At 35.8% G+C, this 16,464-nt stretch overlaps 1 protein-coding gene across 1 annotated transcript; it reads right to left on the bottom strand.

The window, feature by feature from the left end:
• Positions 1-1,709: 1,709 nt before the first annotated feature.
• Positions 1,710-15,873, bottom strand: LOC110449487 (glycine receptor subunit alpha-2-like). Its single transcript, XM_021496372.1, has 8 exons — positions 15,513-15,873; positions 9,062-9,132; positions 7,951-8,018; positions 7,208-7,437; positions 6,899-6,981; positions 6,166-6,306; positions 5,281-5,738; positions 1,710-4,841 (listed from the first exon to the last, which is right to left on the bottom strand). The coding sequence occupies exons 1-8, from the start codon at positions 15,614-15,616 to the stop codon at positions 4,623-4,625; spliced, it is 1,374 nt and encodes a 457-aa protein (XP_021352047.1). The 5' UTR covers positions 15,617-15,873; the 3' UTR covers positions 1,710-4,622.
• Between the last annotated feature and the right edge of the window lie 591 nt (positions 15,874-16,464).

Below are 16,464 nucleotides of genomic sequence, written 5' to 3'. Positions count from 1 at the left end.
AGGTAATAGCGAGACATCCTTGTGTTGATATAACTATGTTAGGTAATAGCGAGACATCCTTGTGTTGATATAACTATGTTAGGTAATAGCGAGACATCCTTGTGTTGATATAACTATGTTAGGTAATAGCGAGACATCCTTGTGTTGATATAACTATGTTAGGTAATAGCGAGACATCCTTGTGTTGATATAACTATGTTAGGTAATAGCGAGACATCCTTGTGTTGATATAACTATGTTAGGTAATAGCGAGACATCCTTGTGTTGATATAACTATGTTAGGTAATAGCGAGACATCCTTGTGTTGATATAACTATGTTAGGTAATAGCGAGACATCCTTGTGTTGATATAACTATGTTAGGTAATAGCGAGACATCCTTGTGTTGATATAACTATGTTAGGTAATAGCGAGACATCCTTGTGTTGATATAACTATGTTAGGTAATAGCGAGACATCCTTGTGTTGATATAACTATGTTAGGTAATAGCGAGACATCCTTGTGTTGATATAACTATGTTAGGTAATAGCGAGACATCCTTGTGTTGATATAACTATGTTAGGTAATAGCGAGACATCCTTGTGTTGATATAACTATGTTAGGTAATAGCGAGACATCCTTGTGTTGATATAACTATGTTAGGTAATAGCGAGACATCCTTGTGTTGATATAACTATGTTAGGTAATAGCGAGACATCCTTGTGTTGATATAACTATGTTAGGTAATAGCGAGACATCCTTGTGTTGATATAACTATGTTAGGTAATAGCGAGACATCCTTGTGTTGATATAACTATGTTAGGTAATAGCGAGACATCCTTGTGTTGATATAACTATGTTAGGTAATAGCGAGACATCCTTGTGTTGATATAACTATGTTAGGTAATAGCGAGACATCCTTGTGTTGATATAACTATGTTAGGTAATAGCGAGACATCCTTGTGTTGATATAACTATGTTAGGTAATAGCGAGACATCCTTGTGTTGATATAACTATGTTAGGTAATAGCGAGACATCCTTGTGTTGATATAACTATGTTAGGTAATAGCGAGACATCCTTGTGTTGATATAACTATGTTAGGTAATAGCGAGACATCCTTGTGATGATATAACTATGTTAGGTAATAGCGAGACATCCTTGTGTTGATATAACTATGTTAGGTAATAGCGAGACATCCTTGTGTTGATATAACTATGTTAGGTAATAGCGAGACATCCTTGTGTTGATATAACTATGTTAGGTAATAGCGAGACATCCTTGTGTTGATATAACTATGTTAGGTAATAGCGAGACATCCTTGTGTTGATATAACTATGTTAGGTAATAGCGAGACATCCTTGTGTTGATATAACTATGTTAGGTAATAGCGAGACATCCTTGTGTTGATATAACTATGTTAGGTAATAGCGAGACATCCTTGTGTTGATATAACTATGTTAGGTAATAGCGAGACATCCTTGTGTTGATATAACTATGTTAGGTAATAGCGAGACATCCTTGTGTTGATATAACTATGTTAGGTAATAGCGAGACATCCTTGTGTTGATATAACTATGTTAGGTAATAGCGAGACATCCTTGTGTTGATATAACTATATTAGGTACTAGCGAGACATCCTTGTGTTGATATAACTATGCTAGGTAATAGCGAGACATCCTTGTGTTGTATCATAACACGGGTGTGTAACAGATTGAAATTCTTTTTTTGATTCGAAGATAAAATTTTATTCTGCATTTAATTTCATAATACAACATTCTTAAACATTGAACATTCCATTTACCATTTAATCTTATGATCTCCGGGAATCAATACCATATTATCATCAGTTTTACTGTTAAGAAATAATTGCGGAACACTACTTTAGCAGATCCTATTCTAGCAGAACAAATATTAAGCTATTGCAAACTTAACAATATTGTTGTATTGCAATTGGTGGTTTACATCCTCTATCGAAATTAATGTGAGTTTGCTCATTTTTTAAGGTTACCTTTCTGTAGGATGTTCTTTATAACTATTAATGTATTCCTTTACGCTAGTCATTAAAACGAATATTACATAATGGTAATTTGCGTTATTAAGCATTCGTGTATGAATTTCGGACGTCAGACCCCAACATGTTATTGGCAATACTCATTTTAGGTCGAGGTTTGTTCGCGATCACTTGATATCAAAAGGTGTTTTCTTCATGATAGATTTCAAATCGTTTGAATTTTATTGTACTCCTTGATAGATATTTTGATCATCACAACATCTGCTACAAATTTGTACAATAAATACTTCAAGCATACTTCTAGATAATTTAACTATTTTATATAAGATTGATCAAGCTTAAGTATTGGAAGTAACTGATTTTGATTAGTTCAAAAACAGGAGTGGTGTTTTTTTATAAACATATTTGATAAACACTGTAGTACTATGTATACTGCAGTAAAAGGAAAGTCTCTCAGTCGAATCAATCACCGAGAACAGTTCCCTTAGCATAAAATAATGACAGCTGACAATTCCCTTTTTCATCAACATTTCAAACGATTAAATACGTTTCCCGTAGTTGTTTACAAAACATAGACATAATAAACTGATGTTATATTCCATGGGCACATAATCGAACCCTGGACAACATTTGTGTTGGCCTTACCACTATGAAGTAGAAAAACGCTTTTGATATTTCGTTTAAATTACACAAATTGTTTAATCTAGCACTCACACACATTACTAAGACACTATTTGCGATATAACTGCATTAAGATCACGTGAATCTAAACAAACATTCTTGATTATGAAAAAAGAATTATATTTTAAAAATATATGAAACCTGCTCCACTGTTTTTTTATTTACATAATTTTAATAAAAATTAATATATAAAGACGCTTTGATATCTAATTATATTAAGGGGGTGTAACTTCGAAAAATAAAATAACGGATGATCCGGTGGACAGCGCATTCGCCTTCCAACAATCGGTCGGGGTTCGAATGCCCGATCAGACTTGAAAAGTAAGGGTTGCCTGCCTTACTTTGTGGGTTTCTCCAAGTACTCTTGTTTCCTCCCCTGTGTGCTACCATCCGGACCAACAAGTTTTGCTACATTAAGTTGAGAAACAATTTTTCATATTCATAGTAGAAGAAATAAAGAGTTTGTTTATTACTTCAAAAAAGATGTTTAAAGTGACTGTTTGGAAACATACGTCGTGACAATTAGAGGTGTTAGGATGTACACGTGTCTCCTGTGGTTTCTACTTGTTTCAGAATCAGATAATGTATAATGTACTCCTGTAAACATGGATCCAATAGTGGTTTAGATGTCCTCAAAATACGTGCATTTAAGTATCACTTTCTGACGCATTAAGAAAATGATCCTTATCAAACGCGATTGCTAAGAAGATATAGCGATGTCTATTGTAATATATACATGCTCATACACAAAGATAAATAGTCATAACACCAGCATATTCCAGCTGTTAAACAACAGCAATAACTCAGGAAACATCAAAACGAAAATAAAGAACACTTGATGTCTAACAACATAGGCCAATATATTCCTTCTAGTGGTGAAAGGTAGCGTGAAAATTATCTGTAGGTTACCGACCATGATCTGCTTAGAAAGGATTTCGTTTGTCTTGGCGACAAATATTCTCTAATAAACTATATACACGCTTCTACTTTTGTACAATATAAAATAGTGAAAGTTATTCCATTTCAAATTATACATATTAATACATAGAGAGACATTATTGCAGTTCTGCCATTACGTGACTTAAAACCCTTCACGTAATTAATAACGAATTATTATAGTTATCATAATTTTTTACATTTTATTGCAATATAGTTATTGAATTTATAAAATATCTTCAATAAACATTAAATATTTTTTAAGACATTTTTTTACTTAACAATTGCAAAACAGAAATTTTGACTGTTTGGTTTAGGAAACTACGCATTTCCAAAGATATATAATCTAGATTGTTTATGTGTTATATACGTATATTTACCATCGAATGGCATTGCCGATATATAGCCCTACCAAATTCATATAGGCTATGAATATATTTACAAATCAGTGAGTAATACGCCACGGTAGAAAACTATAAGCTTCAGTCGTTAAAAGCTCAAAACTTTTATCTCTGCTCTATTGATAAATAAAAAATAGCTGCAGCTAGAAAACAATAACGTTATCATATCATAATGGTGAAGAAGAGAAGACATGTTTTGAGTGCTGCCGTATTCTGGAGACAATTGTCACTCTGGTCTGATCAAAGTCTTAAACAACCATTACTCTAGCCTTTGTTATAACTCTTTTGAGCCATACATGTATGTTTTTTTGCATATCAAAGTTATAGGTACAACAGAATCGAGGTTCGTTGACATAATTCATCACTGTGTCTTGTTTTGAAAGCTTAAAAGCTTACTTTTCGTTTGTCTTCTTTGACAATTCTCCTACGCAATCATACGTTATATCTCTGACAGGTTACTACAAAGCTTGAAATGATTATATTTGCGGAGAGTAGTGAACCCGGTTTTTTTTCGAAACGAATGCTGTCATTGTTATTATTAAAACACGATAATAATTTCTAGCCATTTGGTTATTAAGAACATTCGTCTATTACGTCGATCGGCCTTTTTCTTCACTCCATGATATCGTTCATGATGTTTAGATAGTAGATCCAGTAGACAAGGTTGAAGATACCAAATGACAATGGGAACATTATACGGGACGCAACGTCCAGGTAAAACGCATACACGACCCCGGTCTTCTTTGGAGATGTTTTCTTGGTATCGTCGTCCTCAATAGTTAAGTGTTGACATTTGGGGACTTGTACGGAACCGTCAACACCAACCACCGTCTGCAATATAAAACAACAACTATGAAAAATACTTTGACATAATATACAATGTATTAATGTGTAATTCTAGCTCATTCATTATCTAAACAATTCCCCGTTTACTAGGTGCATTATCATGATACCTTTTGCAGGCTACGACGTTGAAGTTAAGCGCCAATTTGAAGAGGGCATTGGGCGGCCTAATTCTTACTGGATACCTTCGTCATATGACACTTGCGATGACTAAAATCTTACTTTGATCATACAATAATATCCACTAATATTTTTTTTTATTTTTTTCATACACAACAGTCGAAAAAGGGAAACATTTTTCAAACACAGCAGTTAGATAAAGCTAAAAATAAACTGTCAAGACTTATCTCCCTTCCACCATAGGTACTATGTTTCTAATATGCTACTCTCCAATGTAAACTTTAGAATTAGCTTTTGTTGTTCTTACATCTTTCACCGTCCGGGTATCCCGGTGTCTGACCCCCGATCCTTCCGGTTTAATACCGCCTTTAGAATTCTCAGTACTCCGGTTCTTGTCCCGCGCCAATTTGATGATCTTTTTAATAAACATCATTCCCTTCCCTGATCCTCTCCGACTGAGAACGTTAGCGATAGCAAACTCCACCAAGGCGGCCACCACAAACACCAGACAAGCGGCCATCCAAATGTCTATAGCCTTGGTGTAGGACACTCGAGGCAGCGTGCGGTTCACACTGGAACTTTGGGTGGAGATGGTAAGGACTGACAACACCCCTAGGTTTACACGTCCCGGCACGGAATTCACGTTCAGCCAGAACGAGACCCAGGACAGCATCACAATCAGCAGGCTGGGAATGTACATCTGGATGACGTAATAGTTGATGTTTCTCACCATGAAGAAGTCTGCTTTCAGTGAACTGTAGTTTCCTGTACAATTAAATAAACAATAAAGAAAAGGACGTCAACGTTCTACGTTATATCGTATGTATCATCTAATAATGATGTCTCGTTTAAAAGATTTCGGGTTTTCTATCTCATTAGTAAACTTAATATGTTTTTTTTATTGTTTCGGTAATAAGGAAAGGGTTAAATTGTACGTTATATAGAATCTTCTTTTAAAGGTATGAGTTTTATAGTATCGCCTTGTAAGGTGTTATTTGAACAGTGTCTGGCCCCAATATTTTTCTTTTATTGATACTTTATGCTCTAGATTCATCGATTTTTAGTTCAAATTGTGATTTTGTTCACATTTCGTTATGATGCTTTTCATTAGATATCGTATCGGAACGATTGATATTGTTGATTGGTATGGTAGAGAGGATATCTCGTTAGTAATGCCCGACGTTCACCTCACCTCTAATCTTGCTAAATGTCTCCAGATCGTAGAAACGGTTGCCGACCAGCTGGAACTGTGGTAGTTCCATACCCTTCTTTACAAGCAGAGGATTGGTGCTATTAGACCACTTCAGACTCAGCTGGCTCTTTGTAAACCCAACTGTGATTACAGAACATGTGTATTAAACCCAACTGTGATTACAGAACATGTGTATTAATCAAAGTAACTATAACATAAATAAATGAGAAAAAAATCAAATGTTCATTTTACTGAGGAATATAGTTCATGGATTAGTCTTCAGCTACGTACAACAGTTGATTGCCCTGTCTTTATAACCTTACTGAAGGCCAGAGAGATTATCGTAACTTACTAAATTATTCTGATTGGCTGTCGTATAACAACTGTCCATTACCTCTTTGGAGCTGACGTGTACGTACATGTGACGTCATAAAGGAATCCGAAAGGAATAAGATATCGCAAAAAATATCGATCAAAACGTTTAGTTAGGAGATTTGAACTTATTAATCAACTTCGCAAGTTTGAAATTGGTGATGGAGCGTAGCTATTTGGCTTTGAAAACGGTCAATGAATTACGATACTTTTTAATATATTGGTCTGGTATATTTTCAACTTAACAAACGATACAAACGCAATCTTGGAAATATTATATCAGCCAGGTCTAACACTTTTTTGATATTCTTGTTTTTACTGACAACAGATGTACATGGTAGGAGGGAAATGTGTTACTTACAGCTCTCAATTTTAATGGAGCACGTTTGTTGGTCGAATGGATATTTGCGGAGGTTCATAGGGCAGCTTAACGTCAGAGACAACCTAGAACAAAGAGGGCATCATAGCGTATACATTGTAGCTTAAAGCATAAACCAAACATTTACAATAGAATCGAAGGAGGTAAATAGTATATTGGCATTTATGTATATTTCTCTTTCTGTCTTATAAATGTTTCGGACAATTTTCAACACCATTTGGGTAGTTGGAGAGACAGAAACAAGGGCAATTGAATAAATAATAACAAGAAAACCCCGGATGTAAATGTTACCTGGTTGTGTAGTGGACGAGAGAGTTCTTGTGGATACGTATCATTTTGTTGGCAGACATAACATTATGAAATGCTGCTCGCTTTTCGTTGGGAAAGAATATATCAGGTACCCAAAAGTTTTCCATTTTCTTAGCACCCAGTTCAACAAACTCCACATTGAAGTTTTTAAATTGCTTATCAAGGCGCGCGTCTCTCCATGTCAGATGTAATGTGACTTCAGCCGTGAATTCCTGAAAAGTGAGAAATATGATACTGTACCTATTATAATTCTAAACCACGGATAATAATTTGTGAACCGGTTTGAGACGACCTACGAACTAGGTTGTGAAAAAGCGGTATATAAGAACATGGAATAATAATAATTATTACTATTTATTATCTTAATCGTTTCCTGGTTATTTTGCAGAAAATTTGGACTACATTTGAATCTTGGTTTGATAAAATAGGGTTAAACACTCGCGTGACCGTTATCTTAGAATTCGTACAAGTATGTAATTGATTTTAAAGAAAATAATATATCCTGGCTTCCACATAAAGGTATGTAATCTCTATCGGAATAAAAAACGATTATGAAGAAACGTTGAACTAAAACAAAAGCGTAAACAGGGATAAATCGGAACGAAAGGGCGATACAAACAGACAACAGCATTAGCTTAGGCAACATCAAACAACTGTATTAAAATCCAACTACGATAAATACATGATATCTGTGATGGTGTTACCTGTAGGTGTTTTATACTTACCATCTCCACTTCTGTGACTGAGTCGATACTGTTTATGTGAAGGTCACACTCAATAATGACGGGTTTACCTGTAATTACATTGACATTGAGGTTTAATTTAAATCTTTTCATTCTCGCGAAGACCTATCTTGGAGATCTTGCTAAGTGTACAAGCGACAACTTATAGGCGAGAACTTAAATTTACAAATCTAACAATAACAGTTCCTTTAGATAACCGAATATCTGTTATGTACAGTATAATGTGAAAAGATATTGGCGAGATTTTTTATATTCAAGCAAAAAAAATGTCATAATTAGTTATTTGCTATACCAGGATCTTTAAACCTACAACTTTTGTTAGAGCTGTCACCAAAGTATCGAATGAGTCTAAATAATAATCAAAATAAACACATAATTAAAAGTTAATGTTTTCATTTTTACACATTTTTATCAAATAGGCACAATCTAAATTAAAGTAAAACTAAACCATCTCCACCCTAAGGCTGGTTCATTGTATCACACTAATAATGCTATTTTGTAATAAAGGAAATATAAATATCAATCAATAAATCATATGATATTTATACTACAGTAAGATGTATCAGTTCATGTCATCAAACTAACAATGCATTTGATTGTTGTGACATTTTATCACATACCTGTTGAATCTTGTTATAGTAATAGTAATACAAGCAATTTTCAGACCATGAAATACAACGTTCTGTATTGCACATGTGCAATACGGAATGTTGTATTTACCTACTAGCCGGAACTACTTTTTATGGAAATCCCCTTGTCATGGCGAACGTTCCCGGTATTTGCAAAAACTTTCAAAGTTTATAAAATCTTTGTATCGATCTCTACCAAATACGGAAGGTATGTGATAAAAGCAAGACCACACACTTGTGTTCTTGCATATATATTTCATACTTTCATCGTGTGGTCGAGTTTACCTCTTAATATGTGAAATGTTGATATCATTTTTATGCTGTTGTATTCGGTTGAAAGAAAACAACCACAAGTGTTGACGTTTTTATACAATACGCTAGGAACAGTCTTCATTAGTTGTATTTTATTTTGTTTATTTGGCCTATGTTTATCTGCTGAGGATGAGATTTGGACGTGGCCAGACCTTGGTTGTTGTAGTTGGGCCTGTACACGTAGTTGTTGGACGACGATATCTGGTCGACTATTTCAGTCTTCCTGTAAGATATAAGGGAAGACATGCTTAATTCTAGACATCATGGAACAAATAAAGATCGTTAAAATTAGTATACTACATTGTACAAGAATGTCAACAACACTTAAAAAATAATAGTGTATCATCTGTATCCCCTCGAGCACCAAAAGACGTCGTGTAGACCCTCCAGTACACCCTGCTGCGAGTACCTGGATACCACCATTGCTAGCCTTATTTATGGTGCGAGTGGTTCTCATGAAAAAAATGACATAATCTAATTTATAACAATGATTACGATCTAGCTTTTTTCTGAGAAGTTAGATAGAAAACAATGAGCTCATGAGAAAATGTCTTAAATGTAAAACAAGCGAGCCGTGGGACTGGTGTCCGGTACCCGCCTATACTTTTGTATTTGGAGATTTTCTTGTGGAACAACTAAAAAAGTTCTAGTTACCTTTAGATCTACTTATAACCTGTCACGTTCACGGTTAGAATGTTCAACCGAACTTAGCGTGAAGGTAACTTGAAATCAGTTTGTAAATATGTCGAATGCTGATTTATGTGCTTACGAGCGATGTCGATAGATTCATTGAAATAATCATCTGATGTAAAGCATGATGTCAGTGTTAATTGTTTCGTCTGTGAATCAAATAATGACTGAAAAGGAAAAATCCTTCCCAAATATATATATATTTATATAGGTTAAATAGACAAAATAGGACAACTGTCGAAAGTGTAAAACACGATAAAAACGCGAAGCTTATTGTGAATGAAGACATAAAGGTATCACGTGACAAATGTTAGACCTGTCTATATCAAAATTCAGGATCATCGCAGTTCCCTACGTTATCTCTCAAAGCTGTAACAGAAGATGCCAATACATGTATTGTACTATGAAATAACACCTATTTCTATAACACTCCTCTACTTACACGTATGTCTATCCGTAAAATTAATAACTAGCAAAACAAATTTAGATCCGCTTGTGTCCGCGTATATTTTACCCCGTACACATACATGTACTTTCACAGATCCGATCTCGTCTAAAACGTTCCTACAGTTTGTTAAATAAATAGTACATGTATGATATATGAACACATACGTGTATAGATAACATGTTGATATCGTCGTTAATACATCAAATGTGATGTAAGGGAGGCCTGTTAAATAGGTCTTGTCTTTTTGGCAATCTATCAACAAGGAAACCAAAACTTCAAGTTCTTTTTTTTTTAACTATAAACGTCAAAAGGTTCCTTTACACTGTAAACAACACCCTGCTATAGATAGGTCTGACCTCAGTGTAGTAAGGTTTACACTGTAAACAACACCCTGATATAGATAGGTCGGACCTCAGTGTAGTAAGGTTTACACTGTAAACAACACCCTGATATAGATAGGTCTGACCTCAGTGTAGTAAGGTTTACACTGTAAACAACACCCTGATATAGATAGGTCGGACCTCAGTGTAGTAAGGTTTACACTGTAAACAACACCCTGATATAGATAGGTCGGACCTCAGTGTAGTAAGGTTTACACTGTAAACAACACCCTGATATAGATAGGTCGGACCTCAGTGTAGTAAGGTTTACACTGTAAACAACACCCTGATATAGATAGGTCGGACCTCAGTGTAGTAAGGTTTACACTGTAAACAACACCCTGATATAAATAGGTCGGACCTCAGTGTAGTAAGGTTTACACTGTAAACAACACCCTGATATAGATAGGTCGGACCTCAGTGTAGTAAGGTTAACACTGTAAACAACACCCTGATATAGACAGGTCTGATCTCAGTGTAGAAGGTTTACATTGTAAACAACATCCTGATATAGATAGGTCGGACCTCAGTGTAGTAAGGGGTTTACACTGTAAACAACATCTTGATATAGATAGGTCTGACCTAAGTGTAGTAAGGTTAACACTGTAAATAACACCCTGATATAGATAGGTCTGACCTCAGTGTAGTAAGGTTTACACCGTAAACAACACCCTGATATAGATAGGTCTGACCTCAGTGTAGAAAGGTTTACACTGTAAACAACACCCTGATATAGATAGGTCTGATCTCAGTGTAGTAAGGTTTACACTGTCAACAACATCCTGATATATATAGGTCTGACCTCAGTGTAGTACGGTTAACACTGTAAACAAAACATAGATATAGATAGGTCTGACCTCAGTGTAGTAAGGTTTACACTGTAAACAACACCCTGATATAGGTATGTCTGACCTCAGTCTAGTAAGGATTACACTGTAAACAACACCCTGATATAGATAGGTCTGACCTCAGTGTAGAAAGGTTTACACTATAAACAACACCCTGATATATATAGGTCTGACCTCAGTGTAGTAAGGTTTACACTGTAAACAACATCTTGATATAGATAGGTCTGACCTCAGTGTAGTAAGATTTACACTGTAAACAACACCTTGATATAGATAGGTCGACCTCAGTGTAGTTAGGTTACACTGCAAACAACCCCCTGACATAGATATGTCTGACCTCAATGTAGTAAGGTTTACACTGTAAAAAACACCGTGATATAGATAAGTCGGACCTCAGTGTAGTAAGGTTTACACTGCAAACAACACTCTGATATAGATAGGTCTGACCTCAGTGTAGAAAGGTTTACACTGTAAACAACACCCTGATATAGGTATGTCTGACCTCAGTCTAGTAAGGTTTACACTGTAAACAACACCCTGATATAGATAGGTCTGACCTCAGTGTAGAAAGGTTTACACTGTAAACAACACCCTGATATAGATAGGTCGGACCTCAGTGTAGTAAGGTTACACTGCAAACAACACCCTGATATAGATATCTCTGACCTCAGTGTAGAAGGTTTACATTGTAAACAACACCCTGATTTAGATAGGTCTGACCTCATTGTAGTAAGGTTTACACTGCGAACAACCCCAACATACAGATAGTCTGACCTCAGTGTGTTAAGGTTTACACTGTAAACAACACCTTGATATAGATAGGTCTGACCTCAGTGTAGTAAGGTTTACACTGTAAACAACACCCTGATATAGATGTGTCTGACCTCAGAGTAGTAAGGTTTACACCGTAAATAACACCCTGATATAGATGGGTCTGACCTCGGTGTAGTAAGGTTTACACTGTAAACAACACCCTGATATAGATAGGTCTGACCTCATTGTAGTAAGGTTTACACTGCAAACAACCCCCACATACAGATAGTCTGACCTCAGTGTAGTAAGGTTTACACTGTAAACAACACCCCGATATAGATGTGTCTGACCTCAGTGTAGTAAGGTTTACACTGTAACCAACACCCTGATATAGATAGGTCGGACCTCAGTGTAGTAAGGTTTACACTGTAAACAACACCCTGATATAGATGGGTCTGACCTCAGTGTAGTAAGGTTTACACCGTAAATAACACCCTGATATAGATGGGTCTGACCTCGGTGTAGTAAGGTTTACACCGTAAATAACACCCTGATAAAGATGGGTCTGACCTCAGTGTAGTAAGGTTAACACTGTAAACAACACCCTTATATAGATAGGTCTGGCCTCAGTGTAGTAAGGTTTACACTGTAAACAACACCCCGATATAGATAGGTCTGACCTCAGTGTAGAAAGGTTTACACTGTAAACAACACCCTGATATAGATAGGTGTGACCTCAGTGTTGTAAGGTTTATACTGTTAACAACACCCTGATATAGATAGGTCTGACCTCGGTGTAGTAAGGTTTACACTGTAAACAACACCCTGATATAGATGTGTCTGACCTCAGTGTAGTAAGGTTTACACTGTAAACAACACCTTACTACACTGAGGTCAGACCTATCGATATCAGGGTGTTGTTTACAGTGTAAACAACACCCTGATATAGATGGGTCTGACCTCAGTGTAGTAAGGTTTACACTGATCACAAAACATTGATATAGATAGGTCTGACCTTATTGAATTAAGGTTTACACTGCTCAAAAAACACTCATATATATATATATATCTGGTAGACCTAAGCGAAACGTAATTTTAAAGACAGAGCAAATATGAGTTTTTTATGTTTAAATCACAAAAGACGCCTATATACCTTTCAATCAATTAAAACGTTTGAAAAGAGAAAGGTAGTGTTTTTAAAAGACATTAAGTATTGAAATGGAAGCAGCATGTCACAGTTGGGTTTTTTCCTAGTTATGTAGATAATCTTGCATTAGTCGCCTCATACAGTCATGCAGTGGGATACGGTAGATCAACTCTCTATCCCAGAGTATAAAAGTATAATGACTGACTTACTGAGCCTAGGTATAACTCTCTATCCCAGAATATAAAAGTATAATGACTGACTTACCGAGCCTAGCTATAACTCTCTATCCCAGAGTATAAAAGTATAATGACTGACTTACTGAGCCTAGGAGACATTAAAGAATACCAAATCTGATCTGATGTAGTCATTGCAATTAGTTAACTGTTTGTAGCATCGCCTTTTGTTCATACATTTTCTATTCTGACCCTGATGTCATCCTTGACACCACCCGCAGTCAAAATGTTAGAGTATTGCACCGCACTATGGTGAGGCAGCTAGAGAAATGATAAAGATATCACGGAAACTAACAGCGTATGCACATGTACTATAATATCACATGTACTATAATATCACATGTACATCACATGTACTATACTATCACATATACTATACTATCACATGTACTATAATATCACATGTACTATAATATCACATGTACATCACTTGTACTATAATATCACATGTGCTATAATATCACATGTACATCACATGTACTATAATATCACATGTACTATAATATCACAATACATTTCATATCGAGTTAAAATCGCCGTTACCAGGAGTGTGTTTAATACAAGACCCACTCGTGTGGGGCTGAACTTACTAACACATACGGTGTACTACACCAAACATAATCGGTGAAGTTACCAACAGTGTCCCTCAAGCGAAACAACTTCATATGGAGCTAAATATATAAGCTCAGTGATACAAAGTACTACCGATGTATACATACTCCAAGGCAAGTATCAACAATACCAAATACATGTAAATGAGGCTACAGAGGTAACCCCTTAAGTAACATTTAGGGGCTACAGACGTACGCCAATACGGACAAAACAAAAAATACATTAGCCACTACGACCAAAGATGGCTACTTTTTTTTATTTAAAAGCAAGTAAAGTGTATGTGTGACGTGGGAACGCAATTGAATAAACTGACGAGCTCAGACGGTACCATAGTTATTGTATAAAACACACCATCTAGGAAACGTTTTGTCTGAAGAAGGTTCTTCAAATTCATTTTAAAATTTGACTTGGAACTCCGGTGAATAAATTGACACGCTAAGCGTATCATAATTATTTTATTAAACACACTATCCATGAATGGTTTTGTCTAATACAGTTTTTAATACATTCTTGCATTTCTTCTCTCAAATTTGAAGAACATGTATGAATAAGGAAAAACAAAAAATTTGATAAAGTTCAGTGTATTTGTGTAGCTGAAGGTGAGGTATCGAGGCAACAGTGACAAAAACGTCATCGTCCAGGTAAATCTGGTCTACTAAGTTTCCTCAAGTGACTAGTAAAGCACAACATTTCTGTAGAACATTATTTAGGGCAGAAAGGGAGTTAATACAAAATCATAGCGAGGATGAACAGCACACGCTTGTTTGTATATATTTAACAGTATGTGTAGTAGTCGTAATAGAAAAGAAGTTCCAAACAAAATAAAGTCAAAACTTTCAAAATGGATATTTTAGAAAATAAATTTGGTTAGTTTAGAAGTCTTTCCTCAAGTCAAATGCACTGGAATCTCGGATATAGGCAGGAGTCTAGGTACATAATTTACATATTTCAGAGTCGACTGTTAAGGTTTTCAAAGAACCAAGTGTGTGACCAGGTAACAAAACGAGTGGTGGGTTACAATGTATGTAAATGATGTTACTCCATACTAAAGGCAAGAATTGTCAACTGAACCGGAAGTGACGCGTATTGGAAAAGATGACATGTTTTATTTGTAGAAGAATATAAAGTTCCTACTTGAACATTGGACAGGTGTAAAAACGATACCAAGTGTGTGTAGGCGTGCGCAGCAGGGCCCTATCCATCAAATATCCCCAACGCAATACGTCTGATGTTGAATTTTTAATAGACTCCGCTCAGCTGTCGGAAATTTGACAAATGGTTCCCTACACGTGTCTTAGCACTATTACCGCCTACAATGACTACTTATAGACAGGTTCCACGACATGGCTACACACATTAAACATAATATACCATATACATACTGTAATACAGACTCCATAAACAATAGCTGGCTGACCATTTATGTATAGTAATGTACACGTTAAACTGATACCATTTCATCTATGTTTTACTACATTGTCTGTACACTTACTGGTTGTTAGATCTTTTGGTGCGTGAATCCGTCGCTAAAACTTCAGTGGTAAGACCCAGTTGGGCCAGCACACACAACCATCGGACAGTAGTCACCGCGTCCATTTCTGGTCAAGGAAATCAAGTACGTCACATTCTTCAAAACAAATGCTATCAAGAATTTAAAATGATTGGTACAGTCTCTTGTGGATGGCGCCGACACTCTATAGCATGCTAATAATCAAGTTCCTTAAAATAGAACCACAGTTCATAAACTTGTACTGGCGTTTTAAGCTTGCAGTAGCCGGGATGTTGAAACAAGGGAGAGAACTGCGAACGTTTGATCGGTTTTCCATAACACGTCATCACCGAGGCTCCAGATGGATCGATTTCGGCCGTATATATATACAATGGTTTGCGGTAAATACACGCGCCAGCGGGTTGTAGAGGCAAGCATGGAAAATATCATATACCATTTTATTCAATTCGTGATAGAGCTGCCGTTTGCCTATGTCATGTCTTGTTAATACATCAGTAACTTATAATCGCGAGGCCCACAACTCCCGCCGACTTCCCATACGCATCACATTAACAAATCTAAAACTCTGTTAGCTCACAAATATCTATGTCATATAGATAAAACCGAATATGGGAAAGTGAATTTTTATATCTGTTTAAACTAATTTCACAAAAATACTAATCTAATTATTTCTTTGTCACTATATACGTTTTAATTATTTGATCAATAGCGTTTATCAATGCCTCACAATTGACACAGTTTTAGATGCAGGTTAATTAATTTCTGTTTCTATTTTCACACGAAAACACTTTAAAACAAACAGCAGCGTTTGATATTAGGACTAATAACAGCATGGTTTGGAGCATAATAAAGCAGAATGCATTAATTACAACGGGTAACCGGTATTACATGTACATTGTATTTCTAACCAAAAAGGGCATTTGAGAGTCTAGCA

Source organism: Mizuhopecten yessoensis, unplaced genomic scaffold (genome assembly GCF_002113885.1).
Source record: "Mizuhopecten yessoensis strain PY_sf001 unplaced genomic scaffold, ASM211388v2 scaffold4627, whole genome shotgun sequence".
In the NCBI taxonomy this organism is placed as follows: Eukaryota; Metazoa; Mollusca; class Bivalvia; order Pectinida; family Pectinidae; genus Mizuhopecten; species Mizuhopecten yessoensis.
The sequence above is the reverse complement of the archived record's forward strand: the minus strand, read 5'-3'. Positions and strand labels throughout refer to the sequence as shown.